This window comes from Aptenodytes patagonicus, chromosome 1 (assembly GCF_965638725.1).
Source record: "Aptenodytes patagonicus chromosome 1, bAptPat1.pri.cur, whole genome shotgun sequence".
Taxonomy (NCBI): domain Eukaryota; kingdom Metazoa; phylum Chordata; class Aves; order Sphenisciformes; family Spheniscidae; genus Aptenodytes; species Aptenodytes patagonicus.
In genome coordinates this window covers 103,910,328-103,932,854 of record NC_134949.1, presented here as the reverse complement: position 1 = coordinate 103,932,854, position 22,527 = coordinate 103,910,328, and the positions used below count along the sequence as shown (strand labels likewise).

The 22,527-nt window shown below is 47.8% G+C and overlaps 1 protein-coding gene across 3 annotated transcripts in view; it reads right to left on the bottom strand.

Annotated features, from left to right (window-relative positions):
* Positions 1-12,950: 12,950 nt before the first annotated feature.
* Positions 12,951-22,527, bottom strand: part of PTGFRN (prostaglandin F2 receptor inhibitor) — a 72,899-nt gene continuing 63,322 nt past the window's right edge. For all 3 annotated transcript variants that reach the window (XM_076351490.1, XM_076351495.1, XM_076351503.1), the window contains 2 exons: positions 17,852-18,157; positions 12,951-16,596 (listed from right to left, as the gene is read on the bottom strand). In XM_076351490.1, coding sequence (XP_076207605.1) covers positions 16,430-16,596; positions 17,852-18,157 — 473 coding nt within the window. In that variant the 3' untranslated portion in view covers positions 12,951-16,429. The remainder of the gene's footprint in view (positions 16,597-17,851; positions 18,158-22,527) is intronic.

Below are 22,527 nucleotides of genomic sequence, written 5' to 3'. Positions count from 1 at the left end.
AGCCCTATCACCAGCAATGATGCTCCTCTGTGGACAAAACCAGCAGCTCCCTCTTCCTTGGACTGCGCAGTCTAAAACTTATTCTCTTCCTCCCTGGGAAATCAGTGCAACCAGACATAGGGCAGGGCTATAGACCACTCAAGGCAGGGTAAAGGAAGAGGATCAGAGAATCCTTTACAAAGACAGCATTGCCATTAGAAACCACATCAGTGAAGCCAGATCCACAGGAAGAAAAGATCCCCTTGCCCTATTTTCCCGGGGAAGACACAGGACAGGAAGCAAGGGGGAAATACAACTCTTGGATAGCACAGAGGGTCCCTGCCCGTACCCACAGTGAGCAAAGGACTCACCTCCTCCAAGCTAGGCAGTGCGTGTGCCCGTGCACCTAGCCTGGTGAGCTGAAGCACTGCACCAGGGCCATGGGGATTAAATGCTATTGACCCCCAGCCCTCAGCACAGCCCCCGACCTGAGCAGCAGGGCCACCTCAGCACACCTCAGCAGGGTACCACCATCTCCCACTTTAGAGCACAAGACCAGAGGTCAGGCTGCCCACAGCACTGGCTTTGGCTTTCACGTGGGTGATGACCATCTTTAATTGCATGCCTCTGTACCCATTCTCCCTCCCTCTGCCTCCCTGGATCCCTTTGTGGGCACCCTTTTTGGATGCTGCTCAGCCACTTTGGGCCAAAGCTTTCCAGAAAAACACCACCAAAATACAGCATGGAAAGCATTACCAAGCCCAGTGCAGGTAGGGTACAGTTAAACTCTAATTAAAAGAGCACAGCAGCAATCTGCAATGTCCATGACGACTTTGAAACCTCGCAGACAGACAATGGCTGACCGGACGCTCTGCCTGCACACCGCAAGGAGCCTGGGGAGGGATGGGGGTAGGGCAGGATCCTCCCACAAGTAGGGTAGACATGCTACGGAGGAAGCCGTTGAGGAGGAAGGAGGTGAACCCATGGTCAGTGTTGGTTTTCAGAGGGAACAGACTGCCGAGACCCAAAAGCAATTAGGCAAGCATAGGGGAGAGGCTGCAGCCCAGATCCCCTGCCTGGCTACATGGCCCCCGTGAGCCCCCTCACCCCATTTGGGTGCCTGGGGTTAGGCAGCAAGGCTCCTGAGCAGCAGGTGATGCTGGTCTCCTCTGCCCACAGCTGCCACTCTCTTTGCTGGCTTCCACCCATTGCAGCAGAGGACACAGCCCACCCTGACTCCTGAAAAGTAGCAACAAACCTCAACTTCCAAAGAAATCCAGACCTCAAACCATGTCTTGGGCAAATCCAGCTTTGCACAGGAACGGTTTTCAGCCACTGCTGAGGTTGCTTCCTCTAGGGGGAAAAAAGCCCAGCTCTTAAAAGGGAGGGTTCCTCCATGAGCTTTTGGCATCGCTCTGCAACATCCCAGGTGAAAGCAAGCTGCTTTGGGAGGAGTATGAGCTCTGGGGCCTCTGCTCAACTCCATGGCTCTGCCGCCTCCCCACCCCCATCTGAGCAAGCCAGCCATCAGCAGTGACCTGCCCTCTGCATCTCTACTCACACAGACGAGCACCCTGGGGGTCCCCGAACACCAAGGAGCAGGTGGCGAGGGAGCTAGAGACTAATTTGAGGCAGCAAGGTGCCAGGAAGGGGGCAAAGACAACACAGCCCTCTCCTTGCATGACCTTCCCTGGAACAGCATGGATGGGAGCCCTGCTCCCCAAAGGCTTTTTGGAGGAAAGGCACACGGTGCCTTCTTGGCTATAAACACCTCGGTGCCTTGCAAAGAGCAGCTGCAAAGAGCTCCCTGCATTTCAGGCTGCTCTTGCGATCAAACGGGGAGGGGGAATACAGCCCAGGGGTGCAGGCTATAGGCAAGCTGTCCAAAAATGCCTCCTCTGCCTTTGCTTCACAGATCTCAGGAGACATGTCCCCTGCCCAGAAATGTCATTGCCACGTCCTCACAGTGACCAGGGAGGGGCAGGAGGAGAGGGAGGGAGGGAGGGAGGGAGGTTGCAGCCTCAAAAGCAAGGGGCTGGTGCCAGGCAGGGTGGGGAGACGCAGGGAAGAGCACAGCATTAGCTGGGATAATCTAGTAGTCTTGGGGGACGCACTAGAAGCCTACAGATAATCAGGCGAGCGGGCACAACAGACTTTGAAGTCTGCCGTCAAGTTTTCTCAGCCCAGCTCAGACATCAAAGGCGGCTGGTTACTTCCCCCAATTACGGAGCGGGAGCTGGCCGGCTGCCTGGCTTCCCCAAGGCTGGCCGGCTCAGCCGTGATCCCCCGGGCATGCTCTCGTGGGCAGAAACCTCCTGACAGAGCACAAATGCCCGAATCCTCCAGCTCCTGCCGGAGCCAGGCTCGCTTTGCTGGGAGATCACCTCGCAGCTACATGGGCTTTCACCTTGGGCTGTTGGAGCCAAGCGAGATCTCAGTGGATAAAGATCACCCCACTGACGTACTGCAGAACTAAACCACCTGCCAGTCCCAGGGAAAGCAGACAGCCACAAAACCAGGGGGAAGCCTAGCAAAGGTGAAGAAAATAGCGACCTTTTCTCATGGCGGTGGGAAGGACTGCTTCTGTTACTCAAATCCTGCGTGTCCTGGGCCCTCGTGGGACATGGCTCCAATGCACGGCAAGGACAGGGTCTTCATAAGCAAAACCCACAGCAGCACAAAAAGGCTGTTGCAATTGTTTTGCACCAAAAAAACACACTATCATTGGTACAGAAACTGAAACAAATAATTTAAAAAAGGCAATTCAAATCTAAGAGCAAAACAGGTTGGGAAGCAGAGAAACACCCATCCTGTGTAACTGCAGCTTTCTAGGACTCTGGCAGCTCTCAGCAGTGAGCAGCCAGGGCTGGCCTAGGAGGAGAATGCCCACAGCTCTTTTTTGGTGAACTGGCATTTGCTCTCATTCGCACTATCATTCCTACTGTAAAAAGTCAAACAAGAAAAAAATGGGCCAGGGCACTACAGAGACACCAAAGTCCTTCAGGAAAGTGGGATGGGTTATTCTTGTTTCACTGCCGCAGCAGCAGGCAAACACACCCGTTCTGAACCTGCTCCACCAACAGAACCTAAGTAGAGCCTGAACCACATGCCTCATGTATCTTATCCTAATAAAAAGTGCTCTTTAGCCCCCCCCCCCCCCTTATTTATTTATTTTTTAAAATCTTCTACCCGCACAAAAAGGCTGAAAAGCCTCACTCCTCTATAGCCATAGCACCATCAGCCTTTGTAGTTTGGGCCAACAGTGCATTTCTGACATAAATCTCCTGGACATCTCACCTTCACTGCAGGTGGCAGAAAGCTCAGGGGCACAGCGTGCTGCTGGGGACCAGGAGGGATGCTGCACCGAGGGAGCTAATTCATCTCCTCCCTGCCAGCTCCTCGCAGCACCCCAGGAACGAGCCAGCGCGTGTGGCACCTCGGCAAAGAGGCATTGCTCAGCAGCTGTCCTTTCCTGCGCCGCATCAGGTCATGCTCCTCTGGCTGCGGGGCTTGGCGCCGGGGCAGCGCAGCCTGCCCTCTGTAAATCCCAGCAATCCCCCGCCACAGCACACATGGGGCCGATCACATCACCATGCAGTCTGCAAGCGCAGCCCCCCTGCCCAGCTCGGCTCCTGCACAGCACCAGGAGCTGCTATGCACCGCCCCCGGACCTCTCTGCACTGGCATTCGAAGCGGCATCAGCATCTTTTGAGCAAGCAGCATCACGAAAGACCGTTTGAAGCAGAGCAGCAGAGGGTTGCGCCTGGTCATTTTGGTTCCCGATGGACACAGAGAGGGCAGAGGCCGGGGAACAGAGGAGGGAGGTTAAGAGAGGGAAAGAGGGAGAGCAATCACAGTGGGCTGTTGTTCAGTAGGAACTTCTGTGGGGGAATACAGAACAGTATTACGTGTTGGGAGAGAAGCTAGGTTTTAATATTAAGCTGCTTATTTAGGTCTCCAAGTTATGGAGAAGCTGCACTTCAAAACTAATTAGATTGACAGAGCTTGGATTCGATTACAGGATTTCCAGAAGCAAGAGGGTTTAAAAAAAAAATTAAATAGCTGCCCTGGAAATGTTAGCAAGGGAATTAAACAGCCATTGCTGCAGCCAATTGTTAAATACATCTAAGCTGGGAAAAATGACAACTCCAGCTGCCAAAACCCACTGCACCGGTGGCTGAAGTAGGGAGCTGCTCTCCTAACAGGCCTGAGTGGAAGATGCACAAAATATGTGTTTCCCAATCCTAGAGGTAGGCAGAGGGTCTCCAAGGCCCTTCAGGAAGCACGTGCCTCCCTCCAATGGCAGCACGTGAATCTGAAAGCACATGGATTTTTCCCCGCCCTGAATCAACAGCAGTGAGCACAGCATCTGGTAGCCGCAGGCAGGGAAGTGCAGGGCTGGGGCTGAAGAGGGAGAGGCTGTAGGTCCCACAGAGCAGCACAAGGGCTACCCAGGGAAACCCCATCACCTACATAGACAGAAAGTCCCATCCTTACCACCCAGGACACAAACGCTTTGTCCGCACAGGCGGAGTGTGGCCACCCCAGCACTAAGAACATGGGAGTGACGCACAGCTATGCTCCTGAAGTGATAAAGCAAGGTAGCAATGGCAGAACTACACTCACAGCTCACCTAGCCTCAAAGCCTTTGCTCATCTACCCAAAACAACTCCCTCTTTCCCACTCCCCTGAGATCATGGGAAAAGCAGCAGTTTCACAAGGTCCAATAGCCAGAGTGGCCCTTTTTAAAATCCCAGAACTTCCAACTTCAGTTCCTCTTGAAGCGCCTAAAGCATCCTTCATCTGTGAATATGAAGCTTCTCTCCAAGTACACATATGCAGGTGGTCCAAAGAAATTCAGCTTGGGGCCTGAAGGGTTGCCAGAGTGGGACCTTGACTCAAAATGTAGCATTAACATGCTGTTTAGCGGGCTGGATGTGTTTAGCTACCAGACAGCTGTACCTGGCCATGCAGTAGCTGTTCTGTTCCTATATGCCACCTTTTCACCCTCCTCAGCATTGTTTGGGTAGAGCACTCTGGACAACACCACCCCATGCTGCATAAGCCTCCCAAGAGCAGATCAGCAGAACACGGTGTAGGCAGTACTGATGCTGTTGCTGCTTGTATCCTCCATTCGCACTAAAGGAGGATGTCTTGGCTATAGTCACAGAAAGGCTAAGTTATATTTACACTAAACCAAACAAATTTTCTTCAAACAAAAGGCAGGAGCTGCAGTGAACTCCAGGGAAAGCCTGCGGGGTGTACAGCTTTGATTAAACAGAGACGTCAGGAAGAGTTGCAAATGTACAAACTAGATCTCACTTCTTTGTGCTTGGATTGTCAGTCTCAGTGTGAAAGCAACTCCTCCTTCAGTGTTGCCACTGAAGGGCTTGATGAAGGACGCACCCAGTACTGCAACACACAAGAAGTTCTCTTACTTTTGCCGGACACCCTCCACCTAAGACAGCCTGCAGCACCTTCCCTGCTACTCCCCAAGACTTGGACAACATCTCTCACCACTGAAACGTCGGTCTCAGTTGAGTTGGGAAGAGGTGACACCCAGATGACATGCTGCTGCAACCACTGACAGAAGGTAAGGGACGGTTTAAACACAGCAATGCCATGCCCAAGGGTCCCGAGAGTTCTTGTTGACATTGTATACAATCAGGTCGAGGAAGTGGAATTTAATGAATAGTGACTTAAAAAAGACCTTTCTGGATGAATGCAGGGGACTGTGGGAGACGGAAAGGAAGAGAGAAAGAAAAAGATAATGAAAAAGATAATGGCACCAGGCAAGGACACCTCAGCACGCACCCGAAAGGCTACAGGAAAAGCCATCAGCTTCAAAAGGACCTTAACGTCTTATTTCTAAAGAAAATGTATACTTCTGTCAGGCTGGGCCCTCAGAGCTCAGCTTCTGAAGGGGCTCTCCCTGAAACATTAGAGGTGGACATTTCTGAGCTAGGGGAAGAGGCTTGTCAGCCCACAGTGATGGGCTGCTGGGGTGAAGAGAGTGGGCAGTGACAGAAAACAGCTGGTAAGGTCTGTCCCTGTGGAAGAAGGCCAAACACCCAATAAAGTAGAAAGACATATTATCCTTTTCATTGCTGGAAGACTCATCTCATGGCAATGATTCTGCTTTAAATAAATACTTCAAGAAGCCCGGTCACTCACTATTGGTACAGCTACTAGAAGAGACAGCTTCAGAGGGACTGGACACTGTGGATAACACACCAGGGACCTCAGCATGAGACTTGGTTGACTCCAGTAGTCACACGGCAGGAAAGGTGCATGACTATAGACTAGGAGCCTGCACAAGGATATAAACCACAATTAGAGTGGATTGGATCCATCCTGATAACTGTAATCCAAAGACTATTCTTATGCAAAGGCAGAGATGTTATACGAGTAACAAAATCAAGATTAAAATCCATCCTGGAACTGTTTTCACAAAAACATAAGTTATGTGAGAATGGTTGTTACAGAGATCTTGAGGACCCATCATCTGTCTCTTGATTAAATAATGACTACAACTATCTGCTGTGGCTTCCTCCCTCTTTCCTTAGCCCATCACTAGAGGGAGCTGCCATTACCTCATTTCTCTCAGCCCCTACCTACCTGGCCAATACTTTTATACATTCATCTTGCCTAATTCTCATGTCTTAGGTGAGCTGCTCTTTCCTTTACAGCTAATGGTGAGAAATGGGTACCTTCAGGTTCTCCTTATTCTAAAATGCATGTCTCAAGTAGGTCAGATAAATTGCATTCTTTAGGTATCTGTTTCTCAAGTCCAGGGTGGCTAGCCTGGGTGTTAAAGATGAATCCCATCATAGTTACCTTGAGAAATGACTTTGCTTCATACTAGGTACAATGTTCAGCACAGTGGTCGCTTGCCTGGAACTCATAGCAGTATTCATGTTATGATAGCAAGCAGCCGCTCAGGAGAAAGCAGACCAAAACCATCTTATTTAGAAAGAAAATCTGTCCCTTCTGCTTTGGCAAGGGGAATCTGAATGTCTCTTCAGAGTCATTTCCCCATCAGAGATGCTTAGTTTCCTTGCATATTGTCTTTTCTCATGAGGAAAGAGACTACAAAACATTTGTGTGCATGTGTGTGTGGTGCCAGCCTTGCAGATGATCTGTAGTGGGCACTGGGCTGGAGTTCTGCAGCTTGAGCTCTCAGCAGATGATTCAGGGATGCACCACAGCAACATATCCCCACTCTCCCTCAGAGAGATGAACACAAAAGAGCATGGTCCTTTAGAGCTGCAGAGAAAAACATCAGTCTAGATGGCAAAGGCAAGGAAATACTCCTGAAGGAAAGAACGGGAAATGAAAGCGGGGAGGCAGAGGGAACAAAACATGGAGGAAATGAGCAAACAAGGTTGGGGAAAGAAAGAAAGAGGATGTACCTGAACACCAAAGGGGAGGTTAGTACTACTGTACTTGCATTCAGAATCTGCATTTGGCTGTAGCCGCATACAGCTTTCATATATCCAGGCAGATGCTAAGCAGCATGGCTATTTTCCCTGTTTACTATAGCCCTAACATCCCAGCCGCTGCACACCATGCCCAGGACCTTTGTAGAGCTGAAGTCAGTACAGGGGCAACAGTGCCACAACGGCCACACCAGTCGTATCCTCTCAAGACACCTCTGTGGGTTCTCAGATGCCCAGTAACTGGTATGTTCATATTGCTGGCTCTGCTGGAGGAGCTCTGGAAGCATCATCCCCTCTCTTTAGCCCCACCTTTTAAGAAACTTTTGGGAACATAGTATCTTTGAGACTCCTTGCCATCTGTTCAATATGCCAAATCATTGGCAGGATCATACAAACAAGGAACCAGAGGGCATGATCCAGGTTAAGTTGCCAGCAAGAAATAAAACTGCACGTCCATCTTTCTGAAGCTTCATTATTCACTTCTAAAGCCAGCAGAGGTGCACTCAGATTAAGTCTGTGGTCTAGTCTAAGGCCCAGTACATGCTGGTTTATAAAATCCCACATGAACAAAGTATGATATAATACTAACTTGCTTTCACAAAGCCTGCTTTGGAAAGTCCTGCCTTTCTGACCCCTTGGCAGAGGTAGAAGCAGACATGCACTTATACTTCCGGTACTTTGTGGAATGCAACTCGGCTGCCAGGGAGAGGAGAACAGCTTGTCTTTGTGGCAGCTCTTTGAGGGACCTGGAAATCCTCAGAACCTGGCTTCCTCAATAACCCAGGCATTCCCCTGGAGCTCTCAGTATCAATCATCTGCTGGCTATGGCATAATGCCGTTTTCCTCCATAATGGAAGGAGATCCCTGGCAAAGGGCTGTCTGATGGAAGGCTATGTGCTATATTTAAGGTGTGTTTACCTCGCACAAGGATGAGCAGTGGCTTTTTCTTCATTTAGCACGTCCCACAGCTTGGATCAGTTGCTAAAGGCTCTTTCCTGAAACACCACCTCTCCTGATACCTGCTGTGCAGGCCTCAGCCCCTTGCAATCATAGAAATGTAGAAAGTCCCACTGAAAAGGCAAAAGCTATACATTTCCTTGGAAGATTTGCATGACCAACTTCACCTTCACATGACAAAGAGGAGGCAAGTCTTCTCATGCATTCTACTCGACTCCAGTCAGCTTCAGCCCAGTGGAGGTTTTAGGACTGGCTTGGGTTCTGCCGTGGAACAAGCACAGCCAAGCACATTGCCTGAGCCCAGTGCTATAGAAGCAACTAACTAAACACCCAGGATCTGGCTCAAAAGTGCCTTTTCAGGCTGTTTCTATGACACTAGGCGGCTAGGTACCTCTATAGGCAGGTAGCTGAGCTGAACCCATGGCAGATACAAGGTGATGCTGGAGACTTGGTAACTCCCATCATTTGGAGTTCAGCTGTCTCACAGGGGGAAAAGGATTCTTGCCCATGAATTGGCAGGGCTCATTGAGAAGGCTTTAAACTAGGTTCGAAGTGGGAAGGGGATAAAACCAGGCTCGCTAGAGATGAGCATAGGGGTGGCATACCAATGCTGGGGGCAAAATCGATAGCCCAGCTCAAGTGCATCTGCACCAATGCATGCAGCATGAGCAGCAAACAGGAGGAGCTGGAAGCCATTGTGCAGCGGGAGAGATATGAATTAGTCGCTATCACAGAAACACGGTGGGGTGACTCTCATGATTGGAGTGCTGCAGTGGATGGCTATAAACTCTTCAGAAGGGACAGGCGAGGAAGGAGAGGCGGTGGGGTGGCCCTGTATGTTAGGGAGTGTTTCGATTGTCTAGACCTCAACGATTGTGATGATGATACGGTCGAGTGTTTATGGGTAAGGATGAGGGGGAAGGCCAACAAGGCAGATATCCTGCTGGGAGTCTGTTGTAGACCACCCAACCAGGATGAAGAGGCGGATGAAGCATTCTACAAGCAGTTGGCAGAAGTCTCACAATCGCTAGTCCTTGTTCTCGTGGGGGACTTCAACTTCCCGGACATCTGCTGGAAATACAACACGGCAGAGAGGAAGCAGTCTAGGAGGTTCCTGGAGTGTGTGGAAGACAACTTCCTGACAGAGCTGGTAAGTGAGCCTACCAGGGGAGGTGCCTCGCTCAACCTGCTGTTTACTAACAGAGAAGGACTGGTGGGAGATGTGGTGGTCGGAGGCCGTCTTGGGCTTAGCGACCGTGAAATGGTAGAATTCTTGATTCTCGGTGAAGTAAGGCGGGGGGGGGAGCAAAACCGCAACCATGGACTTCCGGAGGGCCGACTTTGGCCTGTTCAGGGCGCTGGTTGAGAGAGTTCCTTGGGAGACAGTCCTGAAGGGCAAAGGGGTCCAGGAAGGCTGAACATTCTTCAGGAAGAAGTCTTAAAGGCGCAGGAGCAGGCTGTCCCCATGTGCCATAGAGAAGAACGGGCGGGGAAGACAACTGGCCTGGCTGAATGGGGAGCTCTTGCTGGGACTCAGGAAAAAAAGGAGAGTTTACCGCTTGTGGAAGAAGGGGCAGGCGACTCAAGAAGAGTACAGGGATCTCGTTAGGTCGTGCAGAGAGGAAATGAGAAAGGCAAAAGCCCAGCTAGAACGCAATCTGGCCATTGTCGTTAAAGACAACAAAAAATGTTTTTACAAATATATTAATGACAAGAAGAGAGCCAAGGAGAATCTCCATCCTTTATTGGATGCGGGGGGGAACATTGTCACCGAGGATGAGGAAAAGGCTGAGGTACTTAATGCCTTCTTTGCCTCAGTCTTTTACAGGCAGACCAGTTATCCTCAGAGTATTCAGCCCCCCGAGCTGGAAGACAGGGACGGCAAGCAGGATGAACCCCCCATAATCCAAGAGGAAGCAGTCAATGACCTGCTACGCCACCTGGATGCTCACAAGTCTACGGGGCCAGATGGGATCCACCCGAGAGTACTGAGGGAGCTGGGCAAGCCACTCTCCATCATTTATCAGCAGTCCTGGTTAACAGGGGAGGTCCCGGACAACTGGAGGCTTGCCAACATGACACCCATCTACAAGAAGGGCCAGAAGGAGGATCCGGGGAACTACAGGCCTGTCAGCCTGACCTCCTCGGGGCCTGGGAAGATTATGGAGCGGTTCATCTTGAGGGCGCTCACAAGGCATGTGCGGGACAACCAGGGGATCAGGCCCAGCCAGCACGGGTTCATGAGAGGCAGGTCCTGCTTGACCAACCTGATCTCCCTTCTATGACCAGGTGACCCGCCTAGTGGATGAGGGAAAGGCTGTGGATGTGGTCTACCTGGACTTCAGTAAGGCCTTTGACACCGTCTCCCACAGCATTCTCCTAGAGAAGCTGGCAGCTCACGGCTTAGACAGGTGGACTCTGCGCTGGGTCAAAAACTGGCTGGACGGCCGGGCCCAGAGAGTTGTGGTGAATGGAGTCAAATCCAGTTGGCGGCCGGTCACGAGCAGTGTTCCCCAGGGCTCAGTACTGGGGCCGGTCTTGTTCAATATCTTTATCAATGATCTGGATGAGGGGATCGAGTGCACCCTCAGTAAGTTTGCAGACGACACCAAGTTGGGCGGGAGTGTTGATCTGCTTGAGGGTAGGAAGGCTCTGCAGAGGGACCTGGACAGGCTGGATCGATGGGCCGAGGCCAACTGTATGAGGTTCAACAAGGCCAAGTGCCGGGTCCTGCACTTCGGCCACAACAACCCCATGCAGCGCTACAGGCTTGGGGAAGAGTGGCTGGAAAGCTGCCTGTTGGAAAAGGACCTGGGGGTGCTGGTTGACAGCCGGCTGAACATGAGCCAGCAGTGTGCCCAGGTGGCCAAGAAGGCCAATGGCATCCTGGCCTGTATCAGAAATAGTGTGGCCAGCAGGAGTAGGGAAGTGGTTGTTGCCCTGTACTCGGCCCTGGTGAGGCCGCACCTCGAATACTGTGTTCAGTTTTGGGCCCCTCACTACAAGAAGGACGTTGAGGTGTTAGAGCGTGTGCAGAGAAGGGCAACGAGGCTGGTGAGGGGTCTGGAGAACAAGTCTTCTGAGGAGCGGCTGAGGGAACTGGGGTTGTTTAGCCTGGAGAAAAGGAGGCTCGGGGAGACCTTATCGCGCTCTACAACTACCTGAAAGGAGGCTGTAGCGAGGTGGGTGTCGGTCTCTTCTCCCAAGAAACTAGCGATAGGACGAGAGGAAACAGCCTCAAGTTGCGCCAGGGGAGGTTTAGATTGGACATGAGGAAAAATGTCTTTACTGAAAGAGTGGTTAAACATTGGAACAGGCTGCCCAGGGAAGTGGTTCAGTCACCATCCCTGGAGGTATTTAAAAGACATGTAGATGAGGCGCTTAGGGACATGGTTTAGTGGGCATGGTGGTGTTGGGTCGATGGTGGGACTCAATCTTAAAGGTCTTTTCCAACCTTAATGATTCTATGATTTACAGCAACATTCAGGCAGGTACTTGCAAGTATCTCCCTTCATCTCGACTTCAAGTTTTGGCTTTATTTTCTTTTTTATGACAAAATCCTAGCACGATTTCAAAAACTGTATTAAGATCCAGGTCATCCTAGGGGGTGGGGGATGCAAGAGCATTTCATAAAGCTAATCCAAACTTACCAGTAAGCTGTAACCTGCACAGCTAGAGGCCAACAGCTGCTGTCCCATGAGCATGCCACTCATTACTCGTGGGCATGGATGTGTTAAACGTCTGCAGCTGCCAAAGGCTCTGCTGAGGGATCAGAGACCATTTATGTTATTTCTTTATCTCAGTTGATGGTCTCTGTCACTCCTTAAGAACTTACAGTTTAGTGCCACCTCCCAGCTTCCTGTAAGCACACTCTACAGAGGATATCTGTCCATGCCAGCTGCAACACCACCATCTGGAAAGAAGCCAAAGGTACACACTTTGCTGTCAACTGGCCTGCACTGCAGCTGTCTCGGACAGAGCATGCACCAGTTTGAACACAAACCGACCTTGCCAAAGCCTGTCTTGGCCTCCCAAAACCACTTCTGCCTCAAGCAACTTCTTGCTGTACTATCATGGTGTCCTTACATGGTTGCTGGGGGGAAAAAAATCCTAAATTCAGCCATTGACAAGGTAAGCAGGAAGTTTACTTATAACACTACTGATTTTCTTCCCGGTACCTTGGAAATGAGAAGCCTCAGGAAAGGTTCAAAGACTACTCAACATCTAATGCCCAGGTTTTACAGCAGATATTGAACACACACTCCTAACTTGATTACCTAGGGCCAGGAGTCTCAAAGTAAACTCCCCCAACAAAGAGGTTGACTTACAGTGGGATAGAAACAGGATAGACTCAGAAAACAATTACATTCCCCAATTCATCACACAAATGTAGGCAAATATTTAAAACTTACTGTAAAATAGGGCTCATGCTTATTTTACAGGGTAAGCAGTGCTGGAAACAGGACTGTAAGGTTTACATTTGATACCCTTTCCTCAACAGCAGCGTCTGCATGCATGCAAGGTACAAGGAAAGAAATGCCCATAGCTCAAACATCCAGACCCACAGTACAGACATAATCAAAAAGGCTCGCTCTTTATTTTAAACATAAAAAGAAACATTTTACACAGCATTGTTAGAACTATTCGGTACCTGCATTCCAGAATTGTGCCAAACACTTTATTTTATAACTTTGAAATTAAAACAAAAGAAAGAAAATATCTTGCCCTTCTGCTATCTGATGTTCAAGCTTGTCCTGGATCGAAATTTCAAGTGCCTAGAGGAATTTACCAGCTTAACCAGGACAGGTGGCAATGCAAACAGAGGAAGATCAACGTGAGCCCTTAGGATACTTTGACAATACCACAGGTTGCAGCAGAGAGGATATGGATGCTTGCACTGCATCTCAGGCAGCTTACTCTCCTGATGCTCTGCAGGTTTAATACACAACCAGATGCACACACACCTCCACTCACACAAACCCCGGTCACACAGGAAATAATAATAATAAAAAACCATGAAAAGTGACCTAGATTTTTTTTTCATTAGAGATAAGATTCCCACTCTGTTTTAAAAAAAGGGGATAATACAAAATTGGCACAAGTAGAAGGAAACCTGGCGGGTAAGTCTAGCCCCTCAGCTTCTAGCCTTCCAACTACAGCAAATACAGGGTGGAAGGGAATGCAGCTTTGCTTTCCAAGGGGCTGGCAGCAGTACGAGCTAGCAGCAAACTTGCTTCACTTGGAATGACAAAGATGGTTTGTTATGGGCTGTGAAGGAAGGTCAGCATTAGCTAAGGACATGGGGACCTTTCACTAGAGCAGGGAGCTCTGACCAAAATAACCCTGAGTTTTTTCCAGCAGGGAGAAAGTGTGCTATGTTGTGTGCTTGGGAAGAGCTGGTGGTTCCCTGCTCGTTCATTCCCTAATTATTGCATTACAGTCATGATCCTCTCTCCCTAAAACTTAACTAAGAGCACATAAACAAGGAGTCAGTCTGCAAGGACAGAAAGTGACTGATTCTGTGCTTCGAACTTCACCACCACTACCACTCCTCCCAAGATGCCCCAATGTCACAGGCCTTCCGTGAAGAAAGAAGATGTTAATGCAGGAAAGAAGCTGCTAGATCAGTGTGGGAAGGACAGCCAGCATCCCAAACATCAGAATGGTGTTTCATAACACCCAAGGAAAAAGCAAGATTTCACTACAGCAGACAGATAGGAGAGGAAGAAAAATTCTTGCTGTCAAAGTAATATCTGAGTCAATCCTTTCCTCAACTCCCTTCCTTTGGAAAGCATCACTACAGATTTCTGGGCTTTCACAGCAGAAGCTAGAGACTGCTTCTGCCCTATTCCTCAGCAGAGGCAGCTACGTTTGCTTGCAACACAGGCCTTTTCAGAGCTCTTCCAGAAAGGAAAACATCAGGCCAGAAAGAAAAGTTGCTATGAATGTTCAGGCCAAAGTCTTCCAGAGGTTTATACGTTTTGGGTGTCCCAGTTTTGGAACGCTACAGGAAATGTCTAAGAGAGTCAAATAACAAGTTGCAAGCCCCAACTCTGCAAATCAAGCCCATTTTGAAGATGTCTCACATTCAGCTTCCAAAAATCATTGGACACCTCTATGCATGCATATGTCACTGCATGCGTGTTCGCATGGGGGAAGCAAAATGGCCTTCTAGAAAAAACCCTCATGTCAGCCTCAGAACAAAGGTCACAATGCAAGACAGGAAAAAAACCAAAACACACACAAAGAAAAGTTGCTGCGAAAAACCCTGATTTTGGAATAGCAACAGTGTTGAGTGCAAGGTTCCACAAACACTAATGCAAAATGAAGCCTTCATAGCACAGATACGAGACCTGCAGCTCCCCTAGAATGTGCAGTGGTATGAACTATTAGTGAAGCAGACCAAATACGTAACAAATGTCTAGATTGGCAACAGCACACCACAGCCACTACCGGCCATAGATGCTCTCCTTTAGCATCTTTTCTTTTATCTTAAAAAAATCTGGAAAGGATTGAGCCCTGGCCTCAACTCTACATTTCTCACCCTTCTTGATGCGAGCCAAACCCTGGCTGTGACATCAGGTGTGGTACAGTCCTACTTCCTTGTTTGTTTATACACAGTATCTTTATTCTGACTTTTATTGCTTAAAACACCAGCTGTGCTGGGAAGACAGAACTGCCTGGAAAAGGAGCTGCTCCCACTCAGGAGCCAGGTCAGTGTATGTGGAAGACCAAAGCAGGACTTCTGTACTATAGCACCTAGGAATAGGTCCCAAACCCATGGGGAAAGCCCTGTTGCAGGCCCATGCACAAGATCAGGATCATTGGAACCTGAAGGATTCTTGCTGCCCTCTTGGGCTTGCTCCTACTCCTACCCTGAGCCGCACTTCAGCTACTGCAGATCTCAGACTTTGCTCACAGGTTCAAGGGTTACCACTGAGTGACTGGCAGAAGCAGCATTGGAGTCTGGTCTGTGCATCCAGTAATACACAGTTTACAAGTCTTCTCTAAACATGATCAGTTGGCCAACTGCACACAAAGACCCATCTCATTTTTACTTTTTTTCCGTAAGTCACACCATCACCAGTGGGACAAGGTCTCCCACCTCTCTGCTGAGGCCAGCAGAAGGCTGGGCCTTGTCCCTAGACACCACATGCCCCCCTGCCACAAGCAGAACAGGGTCTCAGGCACAACGTGAGCAGCTGTAGTGGTGAGAAAAGAAGGTGGAAGGGTGGGGGAGGAAGGTGACCATAAGCAGACATCCAACAAATGCTTGTCTGAGGATTGACTCTTCAGGGTTGCCAAGTTAGTCCCTATTCACCACAGCTAAAAACTTTGAGCACTGAAAATAAAATTTAAAAAGTTTAAAAAAAAGCGTCTCAAAGACCTCCAGGCAAGTTATGTTTTGGTGTTAACTGCAAACCCTTTGAAAGCCAGGGAAGAGAAGGCATGCTGACAACCATAAACCAATTCTTTGCTGGAACAGTCTCATGAGGCACCAGCAGAGGAACCTTCTCCAGCCTTCAATTGAACACAGAAGTCTGTGAGAAACCAAGGTGGACAGAGAAAGGGAACAGGATGGTGCGATGGGGGTAGAGGAGAAAAGTAGAGTGGTTGATACAATGAAAGTCTAACACTTCTACGAGTCCCTTTCCCACCCATCGCCCTGCCCATCATGCTTTCATACAGGGACATCTTTTCAAAACCAAGAGCGGGGGGGGGGGGGGGGGACGGGACAAAATGCCAAACAAAACAAAACAAAAAAACCTTAGTGAATTTTGTCACAGGGCCCTGCTGAAAGAAGGCTCAACAGTTTACACATTGAAGGAAGTGATCCCTATGCAGAAAGTGCTGCCAGAAAAGGAGAACTCCGAGTCACTAAATATGGCCTGAATGCTCTCAGGACATGACACGTAACAAGGAGAAGCTTGAGGTCCAGGCTGAAATCAGAGAGGAAATGCACTGTCTTGTCTGGGCCTGTGAGCGAGTGTCTCAGCACAGTCCAAAAGCCCTGTGAGTCTCTCCCAAAATGCAAGTGTGTCTGGCGCCCACACTCAGTCCATCTCCATCGACATTAGCCGGCGACGCTCTCGTCTTGTTTCCTGTACTTCCTTCTTGCAGCACCAACGGGAGCTGCAGTAGCCAATGAGGCAGGATAAGAGTCCAATGACAGTGGCCAGACCAATGCCAATCAACAGGGGATACTTGAAAGCATTCAGAACTGAAAGAGGAAGGCAAAGTCATTAGATATCACTGAGAAATTCAGAGATCCCCTTTATTTATTCTTGCCTAAAAAAGGAGAAGATCCCACATTATTCAGTCATGGGCAGATTAATTATTTCAGAAGGAAATTACACTAGTTTTCCTTCTTGATTTCTGTCTTTTGAGGTTTGGAACTCAACTTACTGGACTCTCTTACCCCCTCACCCTAATTCTTCCTCCACCATTTCAAAGCCTCAGGGAGGCTGGAAGCACCAGAGGAACCCTGGAGTGAGACAGCAAAGTAGAGCTAGTTCCAAGAGGTATTCCATTACCTGTTCCTCCAAAAGCCTTGCAAAGTTTCCCCATCAGAGGCAGACTGTGGCTGCACTCTTTGTAATATGTTTCCAAATGGCAAGGAGTAGACTCCTTTACGCTTTGCTTGATTAGAACTACTCATACAGTATATTCCCTGCCACTCAGAAACCCTGTCTAATCAACCTCCAAAGTTGGTACCTAAACAAGAAATTTGATTTGTAGGCACCTACTGCTCAGTTAAAAGGCAGGGTCAAGAACTGTAAGGCATTTGGAAAGTACAGTTATAGTAGTTTTCTGCACAGTAGGGAGAACAAAAACTTCTGATTCCTTTCAAGTTCATGGAACTTCCCAATATGACCTTTCCTGGAAATACTGAGAAGAAAGCAACTAGTTCAAAACCCCTCCCGCATTAATTTTCCTCCTTAGCTATGTGCTGAATGCAGCATCTAGCTTGCAAGTTGCTTCTCATGAAGTCTAGCAACACTTGCAGCTCAGGTTGGAAAGCAGACAAGGTATTAAGTGCAGGGAGCAGCATATCTTGTGGTTAGGAGAGGGAGGAAGGAGTCAGAGCTCTGACTTTGTTCTCAGCTTTGATATTAACCACAACACGACTACTTCAGCACGCCCCATCTGCAAACCAAGGCTTCCTCCTGTAGGCAGCAGAAGGGTTAACACTTGGAGAGAATACTATGCCTTGACTAAAAGATGTCCCAGCTATGCAAATCACCACCAAGAGATGATCACAAAAGAGAACACTTCAGTCTTATAAGTATGATCTGTTCAGGCCTACCTAGTCTACAGAATCTGGAATCAGAAGTTGCAAACAATAGAAAAGGATAACAAAATCTCATGAGATTATCACAGGCACCTTTAAAAACAGCCATGGGGAGTATTTGTCACAGAAAGATATAACAAGGTGTTAAACAACATATTGCATAACACACGTTGCAATCTCTTACCATCCATTTTCACAGATAGAAAGATGGGTTTGGCTTTGATGTCAGGTTCCCGCTGCCATACACCGGTGGCAGATCGCACCCACGGGGTCACTACGCAGTAGTGGTTCCCAAAGTCGTGGTCCTCACAGCCATGCACGCGGAGCCGGAATTCCAGCGGGCTGATTCTCTCCAGGCTGAGATCACTGCTCCCGTTTCTCCTGCTCTGCATGACAATCCCTCTCCGGTCCAGCGAGGCCAGCAAGACAGGCTCTCTGTCCAATGCAAAGGATCGCACAGCAAACCAGGAGACATCAAAGGACATATCATCTGCATTTGTGGACAAAGAAGAATTTGGACATGTTGGTGAGCTCCGAAGAGTATTCATAGTGCCACTTCTCAACAGAAAGGTTAATCTGCAAGAAGCATAGCCGACACTGGTCTGACAGTGGAAGAAAAAAAGAAAAGAAAAAAGAAAAAAGGAAAAAAGAGTGCCCTGAACATGTCCTTTCTAGGAGGATTCAAGCAGTGAACTGCGACGAAATGCACTGGCATGAAGAACGTAGCTGCACAGAAAAGGGTGACTTACTACAGGGACAACAAAGAGGAGATTTCTTGCTTTCTTGCCTGCCATTCTAAAATTTGTATTTCATTTCTGATCTAAGTTTTTACCAAGCAGGCCTAGTGTCATAATAAGTTCTATAACTATGCTGAATCTACACTGAAAAGAGATTGGAAGCGCTCAGTATTTGCTAGCGGAGAGTGATGTGCAATCACTATCCTCATGCAGGACCTACACAACCACAGTGTCAGAAGGCTCTTTCTGGATTAGACCTAATCTTTCCAGATTAGACCTAGTCTTCAGACTCCTTCCTTACATTCTGTCTGCCTAAATGAATACAGAGATTCTACACGGAGAACAAAAAATTACCTACAAAAATACAAAGCATTCAGGAGCAAAGCCTGACCATGATGCTTTTTATACATTTTTTTCCAGAGTTGTGGGTTACTGTCATGCATCATCAGGCATCATGCCTTGTACAAGTTTTGCCACCCAAGGAGATAGTCTATAAAAATGCGTTTACAACACCTTTAACATTTAACATAGCTGACAGGTAGTCAGAATGCATCAACACATCTAGCTCTTTCTACATTCATGCAAGATCCTATTGATCCCATTAGCAGATCTCAGTCTTAACCCTATTAGGCTCATGTAGCTGAGTATCTACGTTAGAAATCACTGCTATTCTTTGCTAATGTGAGCCCAGCAACACCTGTCAGCGTCTGAAACCTGGCATGACCTAGAGCATAGACAGGAAAGCCTGCTCACTTGTTTCATCAACAGGTCTTCCTTCCTGGCACATGAGCAAACTGATGGGCCCAAACTGGAAACAGAGGTTACTATTTCTGTCCTGAGTTTTGGGTACTGGTAGAAAATGCGCACAGGGCTTAACCTTTTCACGCCTAAGACAGTCCCAGTGATTTTGGCAATGTATCAAACCTCCATTTGCTAGTATTGAGATCTCTGAAAAATACAGTATTAGCAATCTGAAATTTAAAACTGATCTTTCACCTAATTGAGTTTGCTCTTCTCTGAACTTCCACATTTGATCTCCAGGCTAATGGAAAAATTAAAGCCCTAAACATACTGCTGTACTCAAATTCTTTGCAGATATAAGTGAAGAAAATTTTTAAGCCTCTATCAGGCAAGCTAACACTTCAGGAAGGAAGGGAACCTTAAAATATTATTTTAAAGTAAAGTGAAGTAAAGGGACATCCTCAGCTCTGCTACTTGAAGTATAACATCAGCTGGCCAGACAGAACATTTTCCCTTACCGCAGACAAAAACCAGCCACTGTTTGGGGTATAATTAACTCCCCTGTAAGGTGCACTGGTTTTACACACATCTTCAAAAACGAAACAAAAAGATGAGAAAGCAGATGTTACTACCAGAGACCCTGGCTGATCAAACTGTTTTGAGGCACCAGCCAGTTTCCTGCCCTCCCTGCCACAGCCAGCTACCCCGGCTGACAGCACAGAACCTCAAGAGAGCACCTTGCCTCTTTTGCAGCCCTACAGCAGGAGTAGGTTTCCCAGTCCTACACGGGGGTCAGCATAGGTCATAAGGACCAGCAGCCCCCACAACAATCACTCCTGCCAATCGTACTATAAATACTACTATAAGTTACTTGGCATAGCACTCAGACCGCTTCCCTTGAAAGCAAAGTTAATAAAAATTACCATAAACACATGTTCAGTTAACAGGACCAAAAACTTTGACCTCTGCTTTGTGTACTCATCCAACCGCCTGTGGGAAACGGCCTCTACTGGAGAGAGCTCTGTTTCTATAAACTACTCTGTCTCTGCTGCCTGTTTATGCCAAATACGGTAATAGCACCAGTCCACAGGCAGTCACATTGGGAACGACCAATTCCTTCCAAAGATCATCAAGAGTGCCATTAGCTCTTGTGTTTCCAGGTACCGCAGGAGCATATGGACACCTTCCAGGCTTAGTCCAACTATGCTGAACACACCATTGCACTTGCTAAAAAAGGTTTGAACAATAAATTTAGATATTAAAAAAAATTATCTAGCCTTCAGATTCCCAGACAACTTGCTACCTTTGAAGAATTCTTTCTTTTCAGTTTCAGTTAATTTGAGGTTCCCTTCCCTCCACATACAAAAATGAGTGCAGGCACTTGCTGTCATTTTGAAATAGCTGAATCTATCTTCTGTAATTACAACATGGGACAACAGTATTATGCCAACATATTTTATTAGTCAGTATACACAGTGTGCAATTAGTGATTCACTACAGTCAGAGGAAGGATTTGGCTCTGAGTACTTTTTGTCACTATCCTCCTTGAAATAGCTTAATACAGCAAAGTCATCTGATTCATTTCTTTGTATCCCTGGTTTTCATGCAATAAAACCACCGGAAAATTTAGCAAAACCAGGACATAAATCAGGTGCTCTCTAAAGATCAGTGATAACCATGCCTAGCAGCTCCCAAGTGCTAATAAATATGTACTTTTACTGACATAAAACAGGTCACACACTAGGCTTCCCAAAAGCACCTGTACCATTCCACACACATCTTGCATCAATGTTGACAAGTCATACTCACAATTTTTGTCCCCAGTCTACCAAAACCAAACCCAACCACAAGAACCACACTCACACTTAACACTACAAAGGTTTCTTCCACCAGTTCCTTCCATGCTCCACAATGTTGTAAGTAGCGTGGGACACCTTGTCCAGGTGTCCCACAGAGGAAAGCATAACATCTCAGTGCCAAGCTCAGAAGGCCATCAAGGACCTCAGTGGCCCCAGGTCATGCAACTCAGCTGCTTTCATAAAGGAACACAAAGCACTGGGAGCTGGATGCTTCAGAGCTCTGTGAGCAGAGCAATAGTGGTGCTATGCTTCCTCCCCTCCTCAGTTAGTGAGGATCATCAACATGTAAAGCACATCTTTATGCACATTTCAATTTGACACACAGGACTAAGCTGTCTGGGTCTTAGCTGCTTCCCTGGCCAATTACTCCTCAAAACAGGGAATCCTATTTCTAGACCAGCTCTTAGGAACCATACACTTCCACTACTTAGAATGGAGCTCTCTCAGCATCTTGTTACAGTGCTGAATCACAATTTTGAGACCCTTTTTGTTTACTACATTTAAATGAGGTTGAATAGGGCTTCCTAGAGAGCTGAGCAAACCACTTCAAGTCATACAAGAGGTAAACAAGCTGGTTTTGTTAAATTCTCCAGAGTACCCACTGGGTCTGTCTGGAGCAGATAAAAACACATCTCCTTTCAGGCACAGTAAGTAATACTTTTAAATCCCTAAGCACATAACCCAAGAAGGGGTGATCTGGGAAGTCTAGAGAGATCATTTGTGAAAATGTGTATTCAACAGAAGTATCAGAAGCAGCTTTTATATCTTCAGGGCACAGAAGAACTACTATTCCCGCCGACACACACATACTCCCCTCATATCAATTCAAAACACCAACCACAGCTGCCAAGCCAAAGGAGCACTTCTTTAGATGGAGCAGTTGCTGCCATGTACTGAGCTTAGTAATACACACTCCATTTCAGCAGGGTCTCAAAGAAGCAGAGGAAATTAAAGCACACAGCAGTCACGCCAAAACCTTTTCCACCCTTTTGAAAATTTCCCACAGGATGGGTACACACAAACACACACAGAGTATTGTGAATTGCCTCTACTAGACAAGGGTCCAACCCATAAGTAACGCTTCTAGAAACAAATGGTTCAATCTAACTGTAACAAAGAAGGGCACTGACAAAGAACATTGGTCATTTAACTTCTCAGCTCCTTGGAAGTACTTTATTTTTCTGATTGTGCATACAAAGAGGGAGAAGAGATGGCATGTGACACCTTAACTTATTACAGGAAGCATACATACTAACCCACATGCATGCTTGCAAAGTTGAGTGCCTACGTCTATAAGAGCAAAGCTGGCTGTCATACCGAGTGTGTTCAAAGTGTTTTGGATGCACATTTAACAAGACATCCTATGAAATTCCCTGATGCTTCTTTGCTCACAAGAGGGCCCAAAACACAGCCCTGCAGCAGGTCTGACACCAGAAGAGTAGATGGCCTTTGAAAGTCATCATGCCCCTCAGAAGAGAGTCAAATGCAATTGCTCTGCTCTTCTTTCTCATCACATTCCCAAA